We start from the raw sequence: 22,805 nt of genomic DNA on the forward strand, positions 1-22,805 counted from the left end.
ATAGAGGGAAAAATTAATGCAGCAATATACAGAGTCATCCTGGATAAAAACTTGCTCCAGAGCGCTCGACCTCAGACTGGGGTGACGGATCATCTTTCAGCAGCACAATGACCCTAAGCACACAGCCAAGATACCAAGGGAGTGGCTTCAAAACAACTCTGTGAATGTCCTTGAGTGGCCCAGCCAGAGTCCAGACTTGAATCCCATTGAACATCTCTGGAGATATCTGAAAATGGCTGTGCACCGACACTTCCCATACAATCTGATGGAGCTTGGGAGGTGCTGCAAAGAGGAATGGGCGAAACTAGCCAAAGATAGGTGTGCCATGCTTGTGGCATCATATTCAAAAAGACTTGAGGCTGTAATTGCTGCCAAAGGTGCATCAACAAAGTACTGAGCAAAGGCTGTGAATACTTATGTACATGTGATTTCTTAGTTTTTTATTTTTAATACATTTCACGTTGTCATTATGGGGTACTGTGTTTAGCATTTTAAGGGGAAAAATTAATTTATTCCATTTTGGAACAAGGCCGTAACATAAAAAATTTGGAAAAAGTAAAACGCTGTGAATACTTTCCGGATGCATTGTGTGTGTATATGTATGTATGTATGTATGTATGCATGCATGCATGCATGCATGCATGTATGTATGTATGTATGTATGTATGTCTCACCTGTCTTGTTGATACTATGCATTGTATTATGCTGTTTGGGTTTTATGTAAATGTTTTTACATGTTTATTGGAATAAATTTTAAGAATATAAAATATAACGACATTGGTGTTGTAAGAAAAGGGACATTAGGTCCATAGAGGATAATTTTAAAATATATCGGTGCACCTAAGGAATTTATTGTGATTATATATATATATATATATATATATATATATATATATATATATATATATATATATATAGAGTTGTAATCATATGTTTACATATCCTAGCAGAATTTGTGATTTTCTGGCCATTTGTCACAGAATATGAATGATAACTCACAAACTTTTCTTTCACTCATGGTTAGTGGTTGGGTGAAGCCATTTATTGTCAAACAACTGTGTTTACTCTTTTTAAATCATAATGACAACAGAAACTACCCAAATGACCCTGATCAAAAGTTTACATACCCCAGTTCTTAATACCGTGTATTGCCCCCTTTAACATCAATGATAGCTTGAAGTCTTTTGTGGTAGTTGTGGATGAGACTATTTTTTCTCAGATGGTAAAGCTGCCCATTCTTCTTGGCAAAAAGCCTCCAGTTCCTGTAAATTCTTGGGCTGTCTTGCATGAACTGCACGTTTGAGATCTCCCCAGAGTGGCTCAATGATATTGAGGTCAGGAAACTGAGATGGCCACTCCAGAACCTTCACTTTATTCTGCTGTAGCCAATGACAGGTCGACTTGGCCTTGTGTTTTGGATCACTGTCATGTTGGAACTTCCAAGTACGTCCCATGCGCAGCTTCCGGGCTGATGAGTGCAAATTTTCCTCCAGTATTTTCTGATAACATGCTGCATTCATCTTGCCATCAATTTTGACCAAGTTTCTAGTGCCTTTGTAGCTCACACATCCCCAAAACATCAGCGATCCACCTCCGTGTTTCACAGAAGGAATGGTGTACCTTTCATCATAGGCCTTGTTGACTCCTCTCCAAATGTAACGTTTATGGTTGTGGCCAAAAAATAAGAATTTACTTACCGATAATTCTATTTCTCGTAGTCCGTAGTGGATGCTGGGGACTCCGTAAGGACCATGGGGAATAGCGGCTCCGCAGGAGACTGGGCACAAAAGTAAAGCTTTAGAACTACCTGGTGTGCACTGGCTCCTCCCCCTATGACCCTCCTCCAAGCCTCAGTTAGGATACTGTGCCCGGACGAGCGTACACAATAAGGAAGGATTTTGAATCCCGGGTAAGACTCATACCAGCCACACCATATAACTTGTGATCTAAACCCAGTTAACAGCATGATAACAGAGGAGCCTCTAGAAAAGATGGCTCACTACAGCAATAACCCGATTTTTTGGTAACAATAACTATGTACCAGTATTGCAGACAATCCGCACTTGGGATGGGCGCCCAGCATCCACTACGGACTACGAGAAATAGAATTATCGGTAAGTAAATTCTTATTTTCTCTAACGTCCTAAGTGGATGCTGGGGACTCCGTAAGGACCATGGGGATTATACCAAAGCTCCCAAACGGGCGGGAGAGTGCGGATGACTCTGCAGCACCAAATGAGAGAACTCCAGGTCCTCCTCAGCCAGGGTATCAAATTTGTAGAATTTTACAAACGTATTTGCTCCTGACCAAGTAGCTGCTCGGCAAAGTTGTAAAGCCGAGACCCCTCGGGCAGCCGCCCAAGATGAGCCCACCTTCCTTGTGGAATGGGCTTTTACAGATTTTGGCTGTGGCAGGCCTGCCACAGAATGTGCAAGCTGAATTGTACTACAAATCCAACGAGCAATAGTCTGCTTAGAAGCAGGAGCACCCAGCTTGTTGGGTGCATACAGAATAAACAACGAGTCAGATTTTCTGACTCCAGCCGTCCTGGAGACCTATATTTCCAGGGCTCTGACAACGTCTAGCAACTTGGAGTCCTCCAAGTCCCTAGTAGCCGCAGGCACCACAATAGGTTGATTCAGGTGAAACGCTGAAAACCACCTTAGGGAGAAACTGAGGACAAGTCCTCAATTCCGCCCTGTCCGAATGGAAAATCAGATGAGGGCTTTTACAGGATAAAGCCGCCAATTCTGACACACACCTGGCCCAGGCCAGGGCCAACAGCATGACCACTTTCCATGTGAGATATTTTAACTCCACATATTTAAGTGGTTCAAACCAACGTGACTTTTGGAACCCAAAAACTACATTTAGATCCCAAGGTGCCACTGGAGGCACAAAAGGAGGCTGTATATACAGTACCCCTTTCACAAACGTCTGAACTTCAGGGACTGAAGCTAGTTCTTTTTGGAAGAAAATTGACAGGGACGAAATTTGAACCTTAATGGACCCCCATTTCAGGCCCATAGACACTCCTGTTTGCAGGAAATGTAGGAATCGACCTAGTTGAAAATTCCTCCGTCGGGGCCTTACTGGCCTCGCACCACGCAACATATTTTCGCCAAATGCGGTGATAATGTTTTGCGGTTATATCTTTCCTGGCTTTGATCAGGATAGGAATGACTTCATCCGGAATGCCTTTCTCCTTCAGGATCCGGCGTTCAACCGCCATGCCGTCAAACGCAGCCGCGGTAAGTCTTGGAACAGACAGGGTCCTTGCTGGAGCAGGTCCCTTCTTAGAGGTAAAGGCCACGGATCCTCCGTGAGCATCTCTTGAAGTTCCGGTTACCAAGTCCTTCTTGGCCAATCCGGAGCCACAAATATAGTGCTTACTCCTCTCCATCTTATAATTCTCAGTACCTTGGGTATGAGAGGCAGAGGAGGGAACACATACACTGACTGGTACACCCACTGTGTTACCAGAGCGTCTACAGCTATTGCCTGAGGGTCCATTGACCTGGCGCAATACTTGTCGAGTTTTATAAACATGTGGAAGACTTCTGGGTGAAGTCCCCACTCTCCCGGGTGGAGGTCTTGTCTGCTGAGGAAGTCTGCTTCCCAGTTGTCCACTCCCGGAATGAATACTGCTGACAGTGCTATCACATGATTTTCCGCCCAGCGAAGAATCCTTGCAGCTTCTGCCATTGCCCTCCTGCTTCTTGTGTCACCCTGTCTGTTTACGTGGGTGACTGCCGAGATGTTGTCCGAATGGATCAACTCCGGGTGACCTTGAAGCAGAGGTCTTGCTGAGCTTAGAGCATTGTAAATGGCCCTTAGCTTCAGGATATTTATGTCCGTGGTCACCAGGACCCAGTCCTGAATGTGCGGCCCTCTAGAAGATGAGCACTCTGCAACCACCACAGGAGAGACACCCGTGTGCTTGGTGACAGGGTTATCCGCTGATGCATCTGAAGATGCGACCCGGACCATTTGTCCAGCAGGTCCCACTGGAAAGTTCTTGCGTGGAATCTGCCGAATGGGATTGCTTCGTAGGAAGCCACCATTTTTCCCAGAACCATTTCATTGATGTACTGAGACTTGGCTCGGTTATAGGAGGTTCCCGACTAGCTCGGATAACTCCCTGACTTTCTCCTCCGGGAGAAACACCTTTTTCTGGACTGTGTCCAGGATCATCCCTAGGAACAGAAGACGAGTCGTCGGAATCAGCTGCGATTTTGGAATATTGAGAATCCAATCGTGCTGCCGCAACACTACCTGAGATAGTGCTACACCGACCTCCAACTGTTCCCTGGATCTTACCCTTATCAGGGAATCGTCCAAGTAAGGGATAACTAAAATTCCCTTCCTTCGAAGGAGTATCATCATTTCGGCCATTACCTTGGTAAAGACCCGGGGTGCCGTGGACCATCCATACGGCAGCGTCTGAAACTGATAGTGACAGTTCTGTACCATAAACCTGAGGTACCCTTGGTGAGAAGGGTAAATTGGGACATGAAGGTAAGCATCCATGATGTCCCCAGACATCATGTAGTCCCCTTCTTCCAGGTTCGCAATCACTGCTCTGAGTGACTCAATCTTGAATTTGAACCTCCGTATGTAAGTGTTCAAGATTTTAGATTTAGAATCGGTCTCACCGAGCCGTCCGGCTTCGGTACCACAACAGTGTGGAATAATACCCTGTTGCAGGAGGGGTACCTTGATTATCACCTGCTGGGAATACAGCTTGTGAATGGCTTCCAAAACTGCCTCCCTGTCAGAAGGAGACATCGGTAAAGCCGACTTTAGGAAACGGCGAGGGGGAGACGTCTCGAATTCCAATTTGTACCCCTGAGATATCACCTGAAGGGTTCAGGGGTCTACTTGCGAGTGAGCCCACTGCGCGCTGAAATTCATTGAGACGGGCCCCCACCGTGCCTGATTCTGCTTGTAAAGCCCCAGCGTCATACTGAGGGCTTGGCAGAGGCGGGAGAGGGCTTCTGTTCCTGGGAACTGGCTGATTTCTGCAGCCTTTTTCCTCTCCCTCTGTCACGGGGCAGAAATGAGGAACCTTTTGCCCGCTTGCCCACGAAAAGACTGCGCCTGATAATACGGCGTCTTCTTATGTTGAGAGGCGACCTGGGGTACAAACGTTGATTTCCCAGCTGTTGCCGTGGCCACCAGGTCTGAAAGACCGACCCCAAATAACTCCTCCCCTTAATAAGGCAATACTTCCAAATGCCGTTTGGAATCCGCATCACCTGACCACTGTCGTGTCCATAACCCTCTACTGGCAGAAATGGACAACGCACTTAGACTTGATGCCAGTCGGCAAATATTCCGCTGTGCATCACGCATATATAGAAATGCATCTTTTAAATGCTCTATAGGCAATAATATACCGTCCCTATCTAGGGTATCAATATTTTCAGTCAGGGAATCCGACCACGCCAACCCAGCACTGCACATCCAGGCTGAGGCGATTTCTGGTCGCAGTATAACACCAGTATGTGTGTCAATACATTTTAGGATACCCTCCTGCTTTCTATCAGCAGGATCCTTAAGGGCGGCCATCTCAGGAGAGGGTAGAGCCCTTGTTCTTACAAGCGTGTGAGCGCTTTATCCACCCTAGGGGGTGTTTCCCAACGCACACTAACCTCTGGCGGGAAAGGATATAATGCCAATAACATTTTAGCAATTATCAGTTGTTATCGGGGGAAACCCACGCATCATCACACACCTCATTTAATTTCTCAGATTCAGGAAAACTACAGGTAGTTTTTCCTCACCGAACATAATACCCCTTTTTTTGGTGGTACTCGTATTATCAGAAATGTGTAAAACATTTTTCATTGCCTCAATCATGTAACGTGTGGCCCTACTGGAAGTCACATTTGTCTCTTCACCGTCGACACTGGAGTCAGTATCCGTGTCGGCGTCTATATCTGCCATCTGAGGTAACGGGCGCTTTAGAGCCCCTGACGGCCTATGAGACGTCTGGACAGGCACAAGCTGAGTAGCCGGCTGTCTCATGTCAACCACTGTCTTTTATACAGAGCTGACACTGTCACGTAATTCCTTCCAACAGTTCATCCACTCAGGTGTCGACCCCCTAGGGGGTGACATCACTATTACAGGCAATCTGCTCTGTCTCCACATCATTTTTCTCCTCATACATGTCGACACAAACGTACCGACACACAGCACACACACAGGGAATGCTCTGATAGAGGACAGGACCCCACTAGCCCTTTGGGGAGACAGAGGGAGAGTTTGCCAGCACACACCAGAGCGCTATATATATACAGGGATAACCTTATATAAGTGTTTTTCCCCTTATAGCTGCTGTATTTTTAATACTGCGCGTAATTAGTGCCCCCCTCTCTTTTTTAACCCTTTCTGTAGTGTAGTGACTGCAGGGGAGAGCCAGGGAGCTTCCCTCCAACGGAGCTGTGAGGGAAAATGGCGCCAGTGTGCTGAGGAGATAGGCTCCGCCCCCTTCTCGGCGGCCTTATCTCCCGTTTTTCTGTGTATTCTGGCAGGGGTTAAATTCATCCATATAGCCCAGGAGCTATATGTGATGCATTTTTTTTGCCATCCAAGGTGTTTTTATTGCGTCTCAGGGCGCCCCCCCCCAGCGCCCTGCACCCTCAGTGACCGGAGTGTGAAGTGTGCTGAGAGCAATGGCGCACAGCTGCAGTGCTGCGCGCTACCTTGTTGAAGACAGGACGTCTTCTGCCGCCGATTTTCCGGACCTCTTCTGTCTTCTGGCTCTGTAAGGGGGCTGGCGGCGCGGCTCTGGGACCTATCCATGGCTGGGCCTGTGATCGGTCCCTCTGGAGCTAATGTCCAGTAGCCTAAGAAGCCCAATCCACTCTGCACGCAGGTGAGTTCGCTTCTTCTCCCCTTAGTCCCTCGATGCAGTGAGCCTGTTGCCAGCAGGTCTCACTGAACATAAAAAACCTAAAACTAAACTTTTCACTAAGCAGCTCAGGAGAGCCACCTAGTGTGCACCCGTCTCGTTCGGGCACAAAAATCTAACTGAGGCTTGGAGGAGGGTCATAGGGGGAGGAGCCAGTGCACACCAGGTAGTTCTTAAGCTATACTTTTGTGCCCAGTCTCCTGCGGAGCCGCTATTCCCCATGGTCCTTACGGAGTCCCCAGCATCCACTAGGACGTCAGAGAAAGTTCAATTTTGGCCTCATCACTCCAAATGACTTTGTTCCAGAAGTTTTGAGGCTCGTCTCTGTGATGTTTGGAGTATTGTAAGCGGGATGCTTTGTGGCATTTGCGTAGTAATGGCTTTCTTCTGGCGACTCGACCATGCGGGATCAGTACGTAATCCCGCTGGACGGGATCCCGGCGGTCGAAATACAGACGCCGGAATCCCGACCACACAATCCCGACAGGGGTGGTGAGCGGAACGCAGCCCCTTGCGGGCTCGCTTCGCTCACCACGCTGCGGGCACGGTGCCTCGCTACGCTCGGCACACTATTATATTCTCCCTCTATGGGTGTCGTGGACACCCACGGAGGGAGAATATGTCGGGATTCCGGCGTCGGTATTTCGACCGCCGGGATCCCGTCCAGCGGGATGTTGACCGCATCCCGACCATGCAGCCTATTTTTCATCAAATGCCTCCTTATTGTGCATATCGAAATAACCACACAACTTTTTTTCAGAGTCCTGTATTTCAGCTGAAATTATTTGTGGATTTTTCTTTGCATTCCGAACAATTTTCCTGGCAGTTGTGGCTGAAATTTTTGTTGGTCTAGCTGACCGTGATTTGGTTTCCACTTCTTAATTAGAGTTTGAACACTGCTGATTGGCATTCTCAATTGCTTGGATATCTTTTTATATCCCTTTCCTGTTTTATACAGTTCAATTACCTTTTCCCGCAGATCCTTTGACAATTCTTTTGCTTTCGCCATGACTCAGAATCCAGACACGTCAGTGCAGCACTGGCTGAAAGATGCAAGGGTCTTTCAGGAGTCCAGAAACTCACTGACCTTTTATACACACACTGATTACAAGCAAACAGATCACAAGGTGAGGTTGGTTACCTTTAGTAGCCATTCAAACCCGTTTGTGTCAACTTCTGTGCATGTTATCAGGCCAAAATCTCCAGGGTATGTAAACTTTTGATCAGGGTCATTTGGGTAGTTTCTGTTGTCATTATGATTTAAAAAGAGTAAATACAGTCGATTGACAATAAATGGCTTCACCCAACCACTAACCATGAGTGAAAGAAAAGTTTGTGAGTTATCATTCATATTCTCTGACGAATGGTCAGAAAATCACAAATTCTGCTAGGGTATGTAAACTTATGAACACAAAAAAATAATAATATTATATATATATATATATATATATATATACACACACATATACACACACACAGTATATACAGATATAATATAGGATTTTGATACCTACCGGTAAATCCTTTTCTCCTAGTCCGTAGAGGATGCTGAGGAACACATCAAGACCATGGGGTATAGACGGGTTCTGCAGGAGACACGGGCACTCTTAAGACTTTTCATTGGGTGCGAACTGGCTCCTCCCTCTATGACCCTCCTCCAGACCTCAGTTGTAGGAACTGTGCCCAGGGAGACGGACATTTCGAGGAAAGGACTTACTTTAATACTAGTGGTGAGATACATACCAACTAACACCCTCAACCATGCCGCACACATGGCATTCAACATAACACATGCCAAGAGGCATGAAACAATTGCAGAAACATGCTAAAAAACTAAGATAACACAACTTGTGTAACTCTAATAACTAAACTGCAGGTAAAGTACACACTGGGACGGGCGCCCAGCATCCTCTACGGACTAGGAGAAAAGGATTTACCGGTAGGTATCAAAATCCTATTTTCTCATACGTCCTAGAGAATGCTGCGGACCACATCAAGACCATGGGGTTTATACCAAAGCTCCAGTGCGGGCGGGAGTGTGCGGACGACTCTGCAGCACCGATTGACCAAACTTTAGGTCTTCATCGGCCAAGGTGTCAAACTTGTAGAACTTAGCAAATGTGTTTGACCCCGACCAAGTAGCTGCTCGGCACAGTTGTAATGCCGAGACCCCCCGGGCAGCTGCCCAGGATGAGCCCACCTTCCTAGTGGAATGGGCCTTCACCGACGTCGGTAACGGCAATCCAGCCGTAGTATGAGCTTGCTGAATCGAATTTCTGATCCACCATAGTCTGCTTGGAAGCAGGACACCCAATCTTGTTGTGAGCATACAGGACCAACAGGGCCTCTGTTTTCCGTATACAAGCTGTTCTAGCAACATAGATTTTCAAAGCTCTAACCACATCTACAGATTTTGATTCAGTGAATGTGTCAGTAACTACTGGCACTACAATAGGATGGTTTATGTGAAAAGATGAAACCACCTTAGGAAGAAAATGTTGAGTTCTCAACTCTGCCCTATCTTCATGGAAGATCGGGTAAGGGCTCTTGTGAGACAAGGCCCCCAATTCAGACACCCGTCTTGCAGATGCCAAAGCCAAAAGCATCACCACTTTCCAAGTGAGAAACTTCAACTCTGTCTTTTGTAGTGGCTCAAACCAATCCGATTGAAGGAACTGCAATACCACGTTAAGGTCCCATGGTGCCACTGGAGGCACGAATGGAGGCTGGATGTGCAGAACCTCTTTCACGAAGGTCTGAACCTCTGGAAGAGAGGCCAATTGTTTTTGGAAGAACACTGACAAGGCCGAAATCTGAACCTTGATTGATCCCAATCGGAGGCCCGCCTCCACACCATCCTGCAAAAAATGGAGGAAACGCCCTAAGTAAAACTCTTCCGTAGGAGCTTTCTTGGATTCACACCAAGACACACATTTTCTCCAGATACGGTGGTAATGTTTCAACATTACTCCTTTTCTGGCCTAAATAAGGGTGGGGATGACTTCCTTGGGAATAACCTTCCTGGCTAGGATACGGCGCTCAATAGCCATGCCGTCAAACGTAGCCGCGGTAAGTCCTGGTACACGCAGGGCCCCTGCTGCAGCAGATCCTAACGAGGAGGATGAGGCCGAGGATCTTCTATGAGCAACTGCTGAAGATCTGGGTACCAAGCCCTCCACGGCCAGTCTGGGTCAATGAAGATTGGCCCTCATTCCGAGTCGTTTGCTCGGTAATTTTATTCGCATCGCAGCGTTTTTCTGCTTAGTACGCATGCGCAATGTTCGCACTGCGACTGCGCCAAGTAATTTTGCTCTGAAGATAGTATTTTTACTCACGGCTTTTTCTTCGCTCCGGCGATCGTAGTGTGATTGACAGGAAATGGGTGTTACTGGGCGGAAACATGGCGTTTTATGGGCGTGTGGATAAAAACGCTACCGTTTCCGGAAAAAACGCGGGAGTGGCTGGAGAAACGGAGGAGTGTCTGGGCGAACGCTGGGTGTGTTTGTGACGTCAAACAAGAAACGACAAGCACTGAACTGATCGCAGATGCCGAGTAAGTCTGAAGCTACTCTGAAACTGCTAAGTAGTTTGTAATCGCAATATTGCGAATACATCGTTCGCAATTTTAAGAAGCTAAGATTCACTCCCAGTAGGCGGCGGCTTAGCGTGTGTAACTCTGCTAAAATCGCCTTGCGAGCGAACAACTCGGAATGAGGGCCATTGTTCGAAACCTTGTTTTTCTTATGATCCTGAGTACTTTTGGGATCAGCAGAAGTGGAGGGAAGACCTACACTGACAGGAAAACCCACTGGATCACCAGCGCATCCACTGCTACTGCTTGAGGGTCTCTCGACCTGGAACAGTATCTCTGAAGCTTCTTGTTGAGGCGAGAAGCCATCATGTCTACTTGAGGAACTCCCCAAAGACATGTCACCTCTGCAAAAACTTCTTGGTGGAGTCCCCACTCTCCTGGATGGAGATCGTGTCTGCTGAGGAAATCTGCTTCCCAGTTGTCTACTCCCGGAATGAATACTGCCGACAGAGCTTGTAGATGTTTTTCTGCCCAGCGGAGGATTTTTGTCGCCTCTGCCATTGCCGCTCTGCTTTTCGTTCCGCCCTGCCTGTTTATGTACGCGACTGCTGTTACATTGTCTGCCTGGATCTGCAAGGGACGGTCTTGAAGAAGATGTACCGCTTGTTGAAGGCCGTTGTAAATGGATCTTAGCTCCAGCACGTTTATGTGAAGGCAGGCTTCCTGATGTGACCAACGTCCCGGGAAGTTTTCTCCCTGAGAGACTGCTCCCCTGCCTCAGAGACTTGCATCCGTGGTTACCAGGACCCAGTCCTGAATCCCGAACCTGTGTCCCTCTAGCAGGTGAGAGCTGTGTAACCACCACAGGAGCGAAATCCTGGTTTTTGACAACAGGATTATCTTTCGGTGCATGTGTAGGTGTGACCCCGACCACTTGTCCAACAGGTCCCACTGGAATACTCTGGCATGGAACCTGCCAAACTGTATGGCCTCGTAGGCCGCCACCATCTTCTCCAACAACCGAATGCACTGATGGATCGACACACTCGATGGTTTCAAGATCTGTTTTACCATTTTCTGGATTTCCAGGGCCTTTTCCACCGGGAGAAATACTCTCTGAACTTCTGTGTCCAGAATCATTCCGAGGAAAGACAACCTTGTCGTCGGTTCCAATTGTGACTTTGGGTAATTTATGATCCACCCCGTGTTGTTGGAGTATTGACAGAGAGTGATATGTTTTGTAACAACTGCTCCCTGGATCTCGCCTTTATCAGGAGATCTTATATATAAATACGGCTGGAGAATAATCTCAAACTGTATATATCTGGCGCTATATATAATATATAATAAATTTGCCGGCTGGTAATCAGTATAAAAATCGTGATATTGGCTATTGGCGCAGCTGAGCAAAACAGCTGGCTAGGCTGAAAAACAGAATGAGACACAAATAAAGAAAAATGCTCTGCGCTCCAGAAATCACTTAAAATTGATTAATTGATCAATTCAATGCAGTCTAGCAAGGAGAATAATTGACTCAATAAAGCTTGACTTTTTGAAAAGAAAATATTTTATCAAACAATTAATAACACAAAGACACATAAGACAGACAATAAATATATGTAACAGTTTTAAAAGTCAGAGGTTTCTACCTCTTGCATGTGTGAGCAGAAACACTGTATCTATATTAGTAAACGTGCTGTTTAAAACAGTGTACAATGTATCTAAAGTGCAACATAGATATCTTGAGAGAGAAGCTCTCTACAGGGAGTGTCAATTGATTCTAACACTGGCGTCCCAGTGTGATATCATATGAAAGGTCCACAGAAGGCTCCACAATAACGGATATAAAATTATTAGAGGCAAAACAAACAATAATAATTACCCCCGTGCTGGTTCCTGGAATTTACTACAGGGTCCTGTATGCAATTGCACGAGGTGGATATAGAGATTTTTGGTTGATGCCTCAGTAATAGTTGAAAAGCAGACTTGCTGAAGTGTTAGATCCTCCGTTGAAGCAGCCGTCAATTGACCATAAGATGGTAACGTATTGGGAACTTCCCAGCAAGGAACGTCATGTATTCGGCTGGCGGTAGCAGCATGGACCGGCAAAGCCGCTGATGGCTGGTGCTGTAGTGGTCTCACGGCGGAGATCCGTTCGTGTCCAGCTAGCCGCGGCGGTATCCAGATGTAAAGGTGCCGTAAATAGCTGGAGTACCTTTACCTCACAGCGGAGGTATGGTTCCTAGAGATCAATTGGCTGCAGTGTGGACAAAGGACGGAGTGCCGAGACCGAGATGGTAGGGAGCCTGTCTGTGGAGTAGCAAATGTCCACTGAACTGAACTCGTAGAAAGGGGCATCAACGCATTTCGTCTCCTAGCAACGGAGACTTCTTCAAGACGAATAATTTTTTATTATTGTTTGTTTTGCTTCTAATAATTTTATATCAGTTATTGTGGAGCCTTCTGTGGACATTTCATATGATATCACACTGGGACGCCAGTGATAGAATCAATTGACACTCCCTGTAGAGAGCTTCTCTCTCAAGATATCTATGTTGCACTTTAGATACATTGTACGCTGTTTTAAACAGCACGTTTACTAATATAGATACAGTGTTTCTGCTCACACATGCAAGAGGTAGAAACTTCTGACTTTTTAAACTGTTACATATATTTATTGTCTGTCTTATGTGTCTTTGTGTTAATTGTTTGATAAAATATTTTCTTTTCAAAAAGTCAAGCTTCATTGAGTCAATTATTCTCTTTGCTAGACTGCATTGAACTGATCAATTAATCAATTTTAAGTGATTTCTGGAGCGCAGAGCATTTTTCTTTATTTTTATCAGGAGATCGTCCAGATAAGGAATTATATTGACTCCTTTCTGACGAAGGAGGACCATCATCTCCGCCATCACCTTGGTGAATACCCTCGGCACTGTGGAGAGGCCAAAAGGTAACGTCTGGAATTGGTAATGGCAATCCTAAACCGCAAATCTCAGATAAGCCTGGTGAGGAAGATAAATGGGAACATGCAGGTAAGCATCCTTTATGTCCACCGACACCAAGTAGTCCCCTTCCTCCAGACTGGCAATCACCGCCCAAAGTGATTCCATCTTGAACCTGAACCTTTTCAGGTAGCAATTCAGATCTTTTAGATTTAGGATCGGTCTGACCGAGTTGTCTGGCTTCGGAACAACAAAGAGGCTTGAATAAAAACCCCACCCTTGTGGTGACAATGGTACTAGGACTATGACCTGGTCTTGACATAATTTTTGGATTGCCGCTGTTACTGCTTCTCTTTCTGGCGGAGAAACTGGCAAGGTCGATTTGAAAAATCGGCATGGAGGAACATCTTGAAACTCCAGTTTGTATCCCTGGGATACTATTTGCAACACCCAGGGATCCAGGCAAGACAGAATTCAACCCTGGCTGAAGAGTTTGAGAGGTGCCCCCACCCGAGCGGCCTCCCGCAAGGGAGCTCCAGCGTCATGCTGAGGATTTGGCAGAAGTAGGGGTAGACTTCTGCTCTTGGGAACCTGGGCTTCTTTCCCCTTCCTTTTCCCCTACCTGCAAAGAAGGGGGAACCTCTCGTCTTTTTGTATTTATTGGGCCGAAAGGACTGCATTTGCGGGTGATAGGTCTTTTTTGCCGATGCAGGCACAGAGGGCAAAAATGACGACTTACCTGCGGTAGCCGCCGAGACTAACGCATCCAGGCCATCGCCAAATAAGGCCTCACCTTTATATGGGAGCGCCTCCATGTTTCTTTTGAAATCTGCATCCGCGTTCCACTGGCGAATCCACAGCGCCCGCCTAGCCGATACTGCCATGGCAGCGGCTTGTGAACTCAAGAGTCCAATATCCTTCATTGCTTCCAGCATGTAGGCGGCAGCGTCCTTGATATTCCCTAATTTAAGGAGTATCTCATCTTTATCAATCGTGTCAATCTCTGATGACACGCATTCTGACCATTTTTAAACAGCGCGACTCACCCACGCGCAGGATATAGTGGGCCTGAGCAGCGTACCATTGGTAACAAATGGATTTCAATGTCGTTTCCATTTTGCGGTCTGCCGGCTCCTTAAGTGAAGCCGTGCCAGGTGCAGGGAGAATTACCTTCTTTGTCAACCTGGAAAGCACACTGCCAAACACAGGGGGTGGCTCCAATTTTTCCTGTCCTCAGCCGGGAAAGGGTAAGCTATCTGAATCCTTTTGGGAATACAAAATTTCTTATCAAGATTCACCCACATTCCTTCAAAAAGAGCATTTAGTTAGTGTGAAGGAGGGAACGTGACTTTGGATTTCTTTTCTTTACATAAATAAGCCTTCTCCTGAGGTACAGGAGTGCTTTCTGTAACCTCTAACACGTCCCTAATAGCCACAATCATATATTGTATACTTTTAGCCAATTTATGATCTCTCTCTCTCTGGAGTCACTATCGTCGACACAAGAATCAGAGTCCGTGTCGGTATCCGTGTGTACAACATTCACAAATGGTCTCTTATGTGACCCAGAAGGGCCGCCTGCAAAAGGAATAACAGCATCCTGAAAAATCACATCTTCCACACATTTTCTCCAGCATGCAGCCTTAGATTCAGACTTATCTAATCTTCGGTTAATCAGATGCATACTGTCACGTATCTCTTTTACTCATGCAGGCTCTTGGTGTGCCGGTATCGCCACCACATTACAACTTTGTGTCCCTAAAATGCCCCCCCCCCCCCCCTCGCGCCCTGCAGTGCCTGTGTGTGGGCAGCAATGGCGTGCTGCGCTCCCGCCAGCCGCGCCGTACCTCAGCCGTCACTTACTTGATAGAAGTTCATTCTTCTCATACTCACCTGTCTTCTGACTTCTGGCTCTGCGAGGGGGGTGACGGCGTGCTGTGGGAGTGAGCACCTAGAAACGGCTAGTGTTCAGTACCCTTCAGGAGCTAATGGTGTCCTGTCAGCCAGAAGCAGAGCCATGAAACTCTTTAGGAAGTTGGTTCTGCTTCTGCCCCCTCAGTCCCACGAAGCATGGAGTCTGTTGCCAGTAGTTCTCCATGAAAATAAAAAACCTCACATAAGTCTTTTCAGAGAAACTCAGCAGAGATCCTCAGAGTGCATCCAGTCTGCCTGGGGCTGGGCACATTTCTAAAACTGAGGTCTGGAGGAGGGGCATAGAGGGAGGAGCCAGTTTGCACCCAATGAAAAGTCTTAAGAGTGCCCATGTCTCCTGCGGATCCCGTCTATATCCCATGGTCTTGATGTGGTCCCCAGCATCCTCTAGGACGTATGAGAAAATAAGATTTTACTTACCGGTAAATCTATTTCTCGTAGTCAGTAGTGGATGCTGGGGACTCCGTAAGGACCATGGGTAATAGAAGGGCTCCGCTGGAGACAGGGCACTTTAAGAAAGAATTAGGAATACTGGTGTGCACTGGCTCCTCCCTCTATGTCCCTCCTCCAGACCTCAGTTAAGGAAACTGTGCCCGGAAGAGCTGACAGTACAAGGAAAGGATTTTGGAATCCAGGGCAAGACTCATAGAAGTCACACCAATCACATCGTATAACTCGTGATAAACTTACCCAGTTAACAGTATGAACAACAACAGAGCATCAGATAAACCTTATGCAACCATAAAATAACCCTTATTTAAGCAATAACTATATACAAGTATTGCAGAAGAAGTCCGCACTCGGGACGGGCGCCCAGCATCCACTACGGACTACGAGAAATAGATTTACCGGTAAGTAAAACCTTATTTTCTCTAACGTCCTAGTGGATGCTGGGGACTCCGTAAGGACCATGGGGATTATACCAAAGCACCAAAACGGGCGGGAGAGTGCGGATGACTCTGCAGCACCGAATGAGCAAACTCAAGGCCCTCCTCAGCCAGGGTATCAAACTTGTAGAACTTTGCAAAGGTGTTTGAACCCGACCAAGTAGCCGCTCGGCAAAGCTGTAATGCCGAGACCCCTCGGGCAGCCGCCCAAGAAGAGCCCACCTTCCTTCCTTGTGGAATGGGCTTTCACTGATTTTGGAGGCGGCAAGCCAGCCGCAGAATGAGCCTGCTGCATCGTGTTAAAGATCCAGCGAGCAATAGTTTGCTTTGAAGCAGGAGCACCCAGCTTGTTGGATGCATACAGGATAAACAGCGACTCAGTTTTCCTGACTCTAGCCGTTCTGGCGACATAAACCTTCAAAGCACTGACTACATCCAGTAACTCGGAATCCTCCAAGTCATGAGTAGCCACAGGCACCACAATAGGTTGGTTCATATGAAAAAAGATGACACCACTTGTGGCAGAAATTGCGGACGAGTCCGCAATTCTGCCCTATCCATATGGAAAACCAGATAGGGGCTTTTATGTGACAAAGCCGCCAATTCTGACACACGCCTCGCCGAAGCCAAGGCTAATAGCATGACCACCTTCCACGTGAGATATTTTAACTCCACAGTTTTAAGTGGCTCAAACCAGTGTGATTTCAGGAAACTCAACACCACGTTAAGATCCCAAGGTGCCACTGGAGGCACAAACGGGGGCTGAATATGCAGCACTCCCTTTACAAACGTCTGAACTTCAGGCAGAGAAGCCAGTTCTTTTTGAAAGAAAATTGATAGGGCCGAAATCTGGACCTTAATGGACCCCAATGTTAGGCCCAAAGTCACTCCCGACTGTAGGAAGTGAAGGAAACGGCCCAGCTGGAATTCCTATGTAGGGGCATTCCTGGCTTCACAGCAAGCAACATATTTTCGCCATATACGGTGATAATGTTTAGCCGTCACGTCTTTCCTAGCCTTTATCAGCGTAGGAATAACCTCATCCGGAATCCCTTTTTCTGCTAGGATTCGGCGTTCAACCGCCATGCCGTCAAACGCAGCCGCGGTAAGTCTTGGAACAGACAGGGCCCCTGCTGCAACAGATCCTGCCTTAGAGGCAGAGGCCATGGGTCCTCTGTGAGCATTTCTTGCAGCTCTGGATACCAAGTCCTTCTTGGCCAATCCGGAACAATTAGTATTGTTCTCACTCCTCTTTTTCTTATGATTCTCAGTACCTTGGGTATGAGAGGAAGAGGAGGAAACACAAACCGACTGGAACACCCACGGTGTCACTAGTGCGTCTACAGCTATTGCCTGAGGGTCTCTTGACCTGGCGCAATACCTCTGTAGTTTTTTGTTGAGGCGGGATGCCATCATGTCCACCTGTGGCCGCTCCCACCGACTGGCAATCTGCGCGAAGACTTCTTGATGAAGTCCCCACTCTCCCGGGTGGAGGTCGTTCGTGTCTGCTGAGGAAGTCTGCTTCCCAGTTGTCCACTCCCGGAATGAACACTGCTGACAGTGCTCTCACGTGATTCTCTGCCCAGCGAAGAATCCTGGTGGCTTCCGCCATCGCCACCCTGCTCCTTGTGCCGCCTTGGCGGTTTACATAAGCCACTGCGGTGATGTTGTCTGATTGAATCAGCACCGATTGGTCGCGAAGCAGGGTCTCCGCTTGACTTAGGGCGTTGTATATGGCCCTTAGTTCCAGGATATTGATGTGAAGGCAAGTCTCCTGACTTGACCACAGACCCTGGAAATTTCTTCCCTGTGTGACTGCCCCCCACCCTCGGAGGCTTGCATCCGTGGTCACCAGGACCCAGTCCTGAATGCCGACTCTGCGACCCTCGAGAAGGTGAGCACTCTGCAGCCACCACAGAAGAGACACCCTGGCCCGGGGGATAGGGTGATCAGCCGATGCATCTGTAGATGTGATCCGGACCACTTGTCCAACAGATCCCATTGAAAGGTCCTCGCATGGAACCTGCCGAAGGGAATGGCCTCGTAAGATGCCACCATCTTCCCAAGGACTCGCGTGCAGTGATGCACCGACACCCGTTTTGGCTTTAAGGGTCTCTGACCAGTGTCATGAGTTCCTGAGCCTTCTCCGTCGGGAGAAAAACCTTCTTCTGGTCTGTGTCCAGAATCATGCCCAGGAAGGGCAGACGCGTCGTAGGAATCAGCTGCGACTTTGGAATATTCAGAATCCAGCCGTGCTGTTGTAAACTTCCCGAGAGCGTGCTACGCTGATCAGTAACTGCTCTCTGGACCTCGCCCTTATGAGGAGATCGTCAAAGTATGGGATAATTGTGACTCCTTGCTTTCGCAGGAGCACCATCATCTCCGCCATTACCTTGGTAAATATTCTCGGTGCCGTGGAGAGACCAAACGGCAACGTCTGGAATTGGTAATGACAATCCTGTACCACGAATCCGGGGTACTCCCGATGAGGTGGATAAATGGGGACATGCAGGTAAGCATCCTTTATGTCCAGAGACACCATAAAATCCCCCTCTTCCGGGCTTGCAATGACCGCTCTGAGCGATTCCATCTTGAACTTGAACCTTTTCAGGTAAATGTTCAGGGATTTTAAATTCAAAATGGGTCTGACCGAACCGTCCGGTTTCGGTACCACAAACATTGTGGAATAGTAACCCCTTCCCTATTGAAGGAGGGGAACCTTCACCACCACCTGCCGGAGATATAATTTGTGAATTGCCGCTAACACTATTTCCCTCTCCAAGGGAGAAGCTGGCAGGGCCGATTTGAGGTAACGGTGAGGAGGCATCACTTTGAATTCCAGCTTGTATCCCTGAGATACAATCTGTATAGCCCAGGGATCCACCCGTGAGCGAACCCACTGGTGGCTGAAATGTCGGAGACGCGCCCCCACCGATCCTGGCTCCACCTGTGGAGCCCCAGCGTCATGCGGTGGATTTAGTGGAAGCCGGGGAGGACTTCTGTTCCTGGGAACTAGCTGTATTGTGCAGCTTCTTTCCTCTACCCCTGCCTCTGGCAAGAAAGGACGCACCTCGGACTTTCTTGCCTCTTTTCGATCGAAAGGACTGCATTTGGTAATACGGTGCTTTCTTAGGTTGTGAGGGAATATATGGCAAAAAATTTGACTTCCCCGCCGTAGCTGTGAAAACTAGGTCCGAGAGACCGTCCCCAAACAATTCCTCACCCTTATAAGGTAAAACCTCCATGTGCCGTTTTGAGCCGGCATCACCTGTCCATTGCAGAGTCCACAGGACCCTTCTGGCCGAAATAGACATTGCATTTCTTCTAGAGCCCAGTAGGGTAATATCTCTCTGGGCATCTCTCATATATAGGACAGCGTCTTTTATATGCCCCAGGGTCAGTATTATAGTATCCTTGTCCAAGGTATCAAGGTCCTCAGATAAAGTATCTGTCCATGCTGCGACAGCACTACACATCCAGGCCGACGCAATTGCCGGCCTTAGCAGAGTACCTGAATGTGTATAAATGGACTTAAGAATACCTTCCTGCTTTCTATCCGCAGGATTCTTTACAGTGGCCGTATCCTGTGACGGCAGGGCTACCTTCTTAGATAAGCGTGTCAAAGCTTTGTCTACCCTAGGGGAGGATTCCCAGCGTAACCTGTCCGTTGGCAGGAACGGATACGCCATAAGCAACCGTTTGGAAATCTGCACTTTCCTATCTGGAGATTCCCAAGCTTTTTCACATAACTCATTTAACTCATGTGAAGGGGGAAAGGTCACCTCATGCCTCTTTTCCACAAACATATAAACCCTCTTGTCAGGGACTGGGTTTTCCTCTGAGATGTGTAAAACATCCTTCATTGCTATAATCATGTAGCGGATGGCTATAGCCATTTTAGGCTGCAACTTTGCATCATCGCCATCGACACTGGAGTCAGAATCCGTGTCGATATCTGTGTCAACTATTTGGGATAGTGGACGCTTCTGAGACCCTGACGGCCCCTGCGTTGTAGGGTCAGGCATGGGTTGAGACCCTGACTGTCCCAAGGCTGCAGCTTTATCCAACCTATTATGCAAAGAATTAACATTATCATTTAAAACCTTCCACATACCCATCCAATCGGGTGTCGGCGGCGATACCACATTCATCTGTACCTGCTCTGCTTCCACATAGCCTTCCTCGTCAAACATGTCGACACAAGCGTACCGACACACCACACACACAGGAAATGCTCTATTTGAGGACAGAACCCCCACAAGGCCCTTTGGAGAGACAGAGAGAGAGTATGCCAGCACACACCCCAGCGCTATATGACCCAGGAATCACACAGTAACTTAGTGTTTACCCAGTAGCTGCTGTATACACTGATTTTGCGCTAAATTTATGTGCCCCCCCCCCCCCTCTCTTTTTACCCTCTTTCTACCGTGATTCTGCAGGGGAGAGCCTGGGGAGCTTCCTCTCAGCGGAGCTGTGGAGAGAAAATGGCGCTGGTGAGTGCTGAGGAAGAAGCGGGCTTTTGTGTAAAATAATGGTGGGGGCCCATGCTTATATACAGTGCCCTACTGTATATATGCTCTTTTATGCCAAGAGGTACTTAATTGCTGCCCAGGGCGCCCCCCCCTGCGCCCTGCACCCTACAGTGACCGGAGTGTGCGGGTTTAATGTGGGAGCAATGGCGCACAGCTGCAGTGCTGTGCGCTACCTCATATGAAGACTGGAGTCTTCTGCCGCCGCTTTCGAAGTCTTCTTGCTTCTCACGCCGGCTTCTGGCTCTGCGAGGGGGACGGCGGCGCGGCTCTGGGATCGGACGACCAAGGGTGCGTTCCTGTGTTCGAACCCTCTGGAGCTAATGGTGTCCAGTAGCCTAAGAAGCACGACCTATCCACAGTAAGTCTGCTTCTCTCCCCTCAGTCCCACGTAGCAGAGAGTCTGTTGCCAGCAGATCTCTCTGAAAATAAAAAAACCTAACAAAATACTTTCTATTCAGCAAGCTCAGGAGAGCTCACTAAAGTGCACCAAGCTCGTCCGGGCACAGATTCAAACTGAGGTCTGGAGGAGGGACATAGAGGGAGGAGCCAGTGCACACCAGTATTCCTAATTCTTTCTTAAAGTGCCCCGTCTCCAGCGGAGCCCGTCTATTCCCCATGGTCCTTACGGAGTCCCCAGCATCCACTAGGACGTTAGAGAAATATATATATATATATATATATATACTCACTAGTCAAATCTAGAGATTGCACGTGGATTCAATATGAATTGTGGTATATGTACAGTATATTGGCAATATTTCTTTTTGACATCATATGGAGCATTTAGAGGGGAAATCACTTAGGTCCATTACTGCAGCTGTATGTCACACATATGGTACCTCCAAAAATCTATGAGCTGGCGCAAGTACAAGCCACAAGGAGGGGGAGGTCCGATGCAATTGCAAAGGCAACTCGCTCTCGAGTTAATTAAGTTCCCCCCTTAATGTCTTATTCACTAGAATACTGTTTTATGCCATACAATTTTGCTTTTATGTATTTGGTAAGTTATAAAATAAAGTTAATGACTGAAACAACTTAAACACGTGTCGTTAAACAGAACAGTTTAGTAATGGAATTACCTATATATCTGCAGATACAAGTGATGAAAACGAATACAGGATTCAGACAAAAAGGGCATAAACTCCTAGAAAAAAAAAAGTGAAATGCATTAAAGGAAATGATTACCAAAAAACAATATGCTTCCATTATTTAGTCTAAAAGCAAAAATAAATAAATAAAAATGAGCTAATTGTGAACAATCATACCATTTGAGCAAGGGCGTCAATCATAAAACTTAATACTATAGATATTCTAAAGGCATGAGTACTGGGTGTTGCACACATTACTTTCATGGCATACAGATGGAGCCTCGCTCATCTGTGCTGTCTATGGCATTAGTCTCGATTATGGAGTTGCAGCGTGCCTGGGCGCAAGGCGGCGTGCCTAAATGTAGGGAGGCTCAAAGAGCTTATCGTGGCGTTTGGCGTTACCAGTGAGTGTAATTACTGCGATCATCCAACAGATGTCGCTTTTTAAAAATCATCATTGCGCATGCATGCGTGTGGTCTCCTTTGAAATACAGTACACTATAGCGCAAGAACTACTTTACTGTACACGCGTATCATTTTGCTATTTAAAATACACTGCGGCAATGAGGTCCTGTAGACAAACCAATAAATAAAAATAGTGTACACAGACACAGATGAACGTGTTAAAGCAATGGTCCATTGACATTAGGTTTATGTGAGCTATTAAATTAAAATGGGCTTAAAGCTTAATATCTCTGGTTCTGGGGATCCAATCGGCTCAGAAGTGGGTTGTTATGGAAGGGGAAACGATTAGCAACCAGATGATACAGACACCAAGTTTCTATGACCCCCACAAAGCTAACGGCAAGCTTCGGAACCCATGGTGGGTTTGAATTAACGGGCCAATTATAGTCTATGGGAAAATGGGTCCACTTTGCGCCCCGATATCTCCAGTTATGGGTGTCCCAGATACTCGAGACTGGTACCATACGAAAGAGGAAACTCTTGGCTTTTGGAGCAGACACCACA

General features: G+C 47.2%; 1 protein-coding gene across 4 annotated transcripts in view; it reads right to left on the minus strand.

Moving 5' to 3' along the window:
* Positions 1-22,805, minus strand: part of FIRRM (FIGNL1 interacting regulator of recombination and mitosis) — a 926,412-nt gene that overhangs the window by 452,645 nt on the left and 450,962 nt on the right. For all 4 annotated transcript variants that reach the window (XM_063940283.1, XM_063940285.1, XM_063940284.1 and 1 more), the window contains one exon: positions 21,828-21,892. In XM_063940283.1, coding sequence (XP_063796353.1) covers positions 21,828-21,892 — 65 coding nt within the window. The remainder of the gene's footprint in view (positions 1-21,827; positions 21,893-22,805) is intronic.

This window comes from Pseudophryne corroboree, chromosome 9 (genome assembly GCF_028390025.1).
Source record: "Pseudophryne corroboree isolate aPseCor3 chromosome 9, aPseCor3.hap2, whole genome shotgun sequence".
Lineage (NCBI taxonomy): Eukaryota > Metazoa > Chordata > Amphibia > Anura > Myobatrachidae > Pseudophryne > Pseudophryne corroboree.